Source organism: Melospiza melodia, chromosome 7 (genome assembly GCF_035770615.1).
Source record: "Melospiza melodia melodia isolate bMelMel2 chromosome 7, bMelMel2.pri, whole genome shotgun sequence".
Taxonomy (NCBI): Eukaryota; Metazoa; Chordata; class Aves; order Passeriformes; family Passerellidae; genus Melospiza; species Melospiza melodia.
This window is the reverse complement of record NC_086200.1, coordinates 29,377,644-29,382,941: the sequence shown is the minus strand read 5'-3', so window position 1 is coordinate 29,382,941 and position 5,298 is coordinate 29,377,644. Positions and strand designations below refer to the sequence as shown.

Below are 5,298 nucleotides of genomic sequence, written 5' to 3'. Positions count from 1 at the left end.
ATGGGTGGGCTGGAATTCTTTATTCCAGTGCTTCCAGGTACAAGGGAGGGGACGCTGCAATGACAAGAAAACCATGGATCAATACCATGGCTGTTTAAAGACAGAGCAGCATTTCCAGGAGGGCGAAACACGAGCTGCTCCTTGGGGAGTTCACACAACAACCTACTCAAATGCTGTTTATTGACTCCCACCACAGGCACAGACCCTGGCAGGGCTGCAGGTCCCATCCCAGGCACAGAACAAAACCAGCAGAGCTGATCTCACCCTTCTCCCATTGATGCCATTAACCCTGCAGATGAAACCCCAGCCAGTTTGGGCAGCCCAGAAAGCCTCCAAGATAACAGAGGGATTACGTAAACTTTGGAAAATTTGGTTTAATTCAGAGCAGACTGTCGTAGCCACGATGCACACAGGTGGTGACTGTTGCAAGTTGTGATCCATTGGCTCTTTTTGGTGGGATGAGCAGGAATCCTGCAGCCCAACAGGCTCGTGGAACCTCCACCAACACCCTGAGGCACCCAGGAGAAATAAAAGTGCAGCAGTGCCTGGTGAAGCCTCAGCCTGCCCAGGACCAGGCACAGGTGGGTCTGTTTGCATTCCTGTGTTTAGCATGAAAAACAACTGGAAATCTGAAGATCCAGCTGGGGCAAAGAGACCTAAAACAAGGGTATCAAATACACATGGAGGAACTGAAAGAGTCATGGAAGGAACACCTGAACTGCTCCTTTGTGGAAATGTCACATGAGGTGTTCAAAGCTGCTGTTATTTGCAGGATTCACCCCAAAGCCCCCTGGCACTGCTCACACTGCAGAAGTGCCAGATCCAGCTGATTCTTGCCAGAGAAATGGATCATGCTGAGCATCCCAAGGAGTCTCAGATCTGTCACTTGGGTTTTCTCCTCCTAGAAAAGGTCTCCAAGGGCTCAGAGCACAGCAGGGATGGAATGTCACAGCCTGCAAAGGGCAAACCCAGATGCCAGCTGCTGCTGAGGGGCAGGATGGAAGTGGAAACAGCTTCACAGGGTCCCTGATTGCAGCTCCAACCTGTCTGGACAAGTGACAGCCCCACAAGCACCTTTGTACCCTGCACCCCTTAAAGGTGGCCAGGAGGACTCTGAAAACGTGGAAGTGGTGTAGAAATTCCAGGTTGGCACATCAATTTCTTTCCCAGGCACCTCATCACCTGCTCCACGCCTTTCCCTGCTCAAACACAAACATCTGTTCCAGCCAAAATTAATTGCAGCAGAATTATTTTCAAGGCAAGACCTACTGCTTGAGGTTCCCTCTGATCTGAATAATTTAACATTAAACAAATGCTCCACTCGTGGGAGGTGAGGAAAGTTGAGAATTGCAAACCCCAGCTGCCCAACAAGAGGGGAGCTTAAGGAATGCTCCAGGTGAAGGAGGGATGAGGAATGTGTGGGTCAAACACTGAGCATGCCAGTGGGACAGTCAGGCTCCAGCAGCACAAGGAACAACTTTTCAGAGAGATTAAAACAGCCAGGGAATTTTACCAGCACATGCAGCCCTGCAGGATGAAGAAAGATCTTCACAGAGCTCAAATCATCCCCAGAGAAGCTGATCCAGGTGGAGCCATCCCAGCAATCCCCACATGGAACCTCTGCCTGCTCCCACAAGGCAGGGAACACCTAAAATAGGTGTGAAACGATCAAAAACAACAGGAAAATGGGGCACATGCAAGAGCTGTGTGCACATGGCAACGTTATTAAAAAAGTACATGTGTGTATTTTAAAATCCTTTGTGCACACGTGAGACAGGGCTGCCACGAGGGTGGGATTTCTCCAGGAAACCTCACCTGTCCTGACAGACAAACTGCTGCTTGCACAGCATCACAGCACTCCCTCAGCAGATCCTGCAGCATCTGGCAGCCCCCAGCCTCCCCCTGATCAGGATCAGCACATCCCTGTCCCTTCTCCAAGAGCCATGGGTGCCCCTGATCCACAGGGGGTTTGCAAGCCAAAGGAAAGGAGCCAGACATCCCAAAGACTCACCCTAAAGGTGAATATCCTCATTTTTCACCCTAAATGTGCCACGGGGACCCTCCCTGCCCGCAGGGTGAATCCCTCTGGTTCTCCAAAGGCACTCTACCAGCTTGGGGGGAAGTGGGATTGAAGGATGTGCTGCCAGTTTTCAAGGAAAGGCCACAGACAGAAGCACTGGTGAGCAGTTTTCACCGATTTAGCAGCAAATCCACCCAAAAAACACCTCCTGACACATTCACCTTTGGTCCTACACAATCACATCCCAAATATCCACGTAAAAATGGGCTGCAGGAGAGATGCCAGCTGAGTACCAGCCAAGGGAATGAAACTCCAGGGTCCTTGGGAGGAGAGAGCTCATCCAGGGCTGCCCTGAATCACAGTCAGGAGGGGTTGGGGTCCCCCTTTTCCAGTCATCAGCTGCTCCAAGACACTCCCTGGCTCACATCTGGCTCTTCCTCAGGTATCCAGAGCTTGGCAGATGTCACACGTGTCCCTGGTGAGCTCACAGCTGGGGCTGGGCAGCGTCCAGGCATTCCCAGCCCTTTTGGAGAAAGATTCCTTTGGGTTTTGGCCCCTTTCATTTCTGTAAACCCGTGAATGACCTGGATTGTCCCAGGAATTGCCAATCGTGCAAAATGTAACTCGTTTAACTCCTTCCCAAAGCTGCTCTGTCTGAGCTATCACCCTCCCACCCCCGTTCCTGTAACAGAGCCAGAGCTCTCACAGCTCCTCCCAGAAGCTGATTACAGAGACACTTCCCAAAGAAGTAACCTGATATTGCATGAAGGAAAGAGGATCAGCCTGGAGAAGGGATCTGATGCTTCCAGGGCATGGAGAGAAGGGTATGAGGCACAGGGGCAGCTCTGGAGCTCAGATTTCAGGTGCTTAAAATCCTCCAAGAGCATCTCCTTTACCTCAAGCCTTTCCCCATGCAGTGAACAGCTCCCATCTTTACCCACAAATGTCCCCAAAAAAATGCATGTGAAGAAAACAGGTTTGGTCCCCTCTCCCCTGCCCCAGCTATGGAAGGGCTCAGACTGTTAGTGAAGTCACTGTAAGCAGATAGAAAACTTGAGCACTAAAGATTCCACTGGGATTGGACCCTCCATCATTCAGTCAGTGCCACTGGTCCTGAATCATCTGGAAAAAAAAAAAAGGAGACACCCAAAATTAGGGAGCGCTGAGGTGACATTCCCTGAGGTGACATTCCATGAGGTGACAATCCTCCTCAGCTTAAAACAACCTCCCCAGAAATCAAACTTTGGGATGTGAACACAATGATGGGAAAGCAGGAATGGATATCCCTGTGAGACTGGGAGTTTGAACTGTGATGAGACATGGAAGCAATTCCCAAAAATGAAAAAAGAAAACCAAAACAAACCAGGAATTTTGCTGGGAAAACAGGAATGGATATCCCTGTGAAACTGAGAGTTTGAACTGTGATATGAGTTGGAAGCAATTCCCAAAATGAAAAAAAGAAAACCCAAAACAAACCAGGAATTTTGCTGGGAAAGCAGGAATGCATATCCTGATGGGACTGGGAGTTTGAACTGTGATGAGACCTGGAAGCAATTCCCAAAAATGAAAAAAGAAAACCAAAACAAACCAGGAATTTTGCTGGTAAAACGGGAATGCTATCCTGATGGGACTGGGAGTTTGAACTGTGATGAGACCTGGAAGCAATTCCCAAAAATGAAAAAAGAAAACCAAAACAAACCAGGAATTTTGCTGGGAAAACAGGAATGGATATCCCTGTGAGAGTTTGAACTGTGATATGAGTTGGAAGCAATTCCTAAGCTGAAGGGAAAAAAGAAACAGGAATTTTTGTTTCTCTGTCTAACACAGGGAGGCCCAGACTGGGCACAGGGGCTCTCCCAACAGCTCCATAACCCCACAAATAACCCCGTCAGTGAGACTTCCCTGGGCCAGAAAACGAGGAAAAGTGAGATAAATCCGTGTGCCAACACAGAGACCACACACAGGCGCTTTAATTTATGCAGATCTGGTTGTAGGAGCTGTGCCAGAGCTCCCACGGCTTTGGGAAAGGAGCCTCAGCCCCTTGTGAGGAAAAGAGCAACACAAAAAAAAAAAAAAAAATCACACAAAATGCTCCCTCACCGCCTCAGGTTCCGGCTTTCAAACACGGTGTCCTCGTCGCTGTCGAGGGAGCCCAGCTCGATATTCTCGTCCTGGCTCGACAGCAGCCCGTACTTCTTCCTCTGGGGCTTCTTCAACCTGAAATGAGTTTTGGGCTCGTTTCTGGGGCCCTCGGACCTGGGGCTGAGCGACACGGAGAGCGCAGTGAGTGAGCCGCTGTCCCCACCCAGCGGGTGGCTTTAGCGGAGATGGTTTAGCGCTAATTACCTCGGGTAATTAACAGTGTGAGGGATTTACAGCGTGTTTTGGACTCGCTGCCAAAGGGATGCGCTGGGGAAGAAGAGCTCTGGCTGGCAGAGGGAGGGAGAGAGGGGGATTCAGGGAAAATGGGCACAAACCCAGGGATTAGGAGCATAATTGGGACAGGCAAGGGACAGGGACACCGTGATAGGCTTCGGGGGACCCAGAGCAAGACCGGGACCGGCAGGGAAACCGGGACAAGCAAGGACGGTGCCACAAGCAAGGGGGACTGTCCAGGACCAGGACAATCAGGGTGACATCCCCGACCACGGTGAACCAGGACTAGCAGGGTAGAGAACCTCAGAACCGGGACAAGCTGGGACACAGCCCGGGATAACGGGAACGGGAACCAGCGGGGACGCAGCCCCGGGTCAGGGGACACCAGGATGGGGACAAGAGCAGGAGCAGCAGAACACGGATACAGACCCGTCCCCGCCTTGCACTCACCGGAACGCCCGCAGCATGAAGTAGAAGGCGGCCAGCGCCGACAGAGCGCTCAGCACATACACGGCGCGCCTCAGCACCGGCAGCCCCGACCCCACCGACAGCCTCGGCCCGGATTTGTGCTCCGTTCCCGACTGCGTCTCGTTCCGTGTGACCGCCCGCGGCGGCTCCGTGCTGTTCCCCGGGCTGGGGGCGGTGGCGCGGCCGAGGCGCGGGACGAGGAGGAGGAAGATGAGGAGGAGGAGGAGGCGCGGCATGGCCGGGCCGGGGCGGCGGAGCGGGAGCGGCGGCCGCAGGAAGGCGCCGGGACGGTGCGCGCGGCTCAGGCCCCGCCCGGCCCCCGCGGAACCGCTCGCGGGTTCCGGGGCTGCGCCGTTCCGGGCCGGCCGTGATCCGCTCACGGAGCCGCCGCGGGCCTCCGACATTTTGCCCTCGGGGTTGTTATTGTTTGCCCT

General features: G+C 52.9%; 1 protein-coding gene across 3 annotated transcripts; it reads right to left on the bottom strand.

Annotated features, from left to right (window-relative positions):
* Positions 1-354: 354 nt before the first annotated feature.
* FAM174C (family with sequence similarity 174 member C) lies at positions 355-5,148 on the bottom strand. 3 transcript variants are annotated; one of them, XM_063161041.1, is made up of 3 exons: positions 4,847-5,148; positions 4,121-4,282; positions 355-3,142 (listed from the first exon to the last, which is right to left on the bottom strand). In XM_063161041.1, exons 1-3 carry the CDS (start codon positions 5,098-5,100, stop codon positions 3,139-3,141), a joined length of 420 nt encoding a protein of 139 aa, XP_063017111.1. In that variant the 5' UTR covers positions 5,101-5,148; the 3' UTR covers positions 355-3,138. The 3 variants fall into 3 exon arrangements, with proteins under 3 accessions (XP_063017111.1, XP_063017113.1, XP_063017112.1); XM_063161043.1 differs by having other exon boundaries at positions 4,121-4,237; positions 4,847-5,140; XM_063161042.1 differs by lacking the exon at positions 355-3,142 and having other exon boundaries at positions 4,117-4,282.
* Positions 5,149-5,298: the final 150 nt, after the last annotated feature.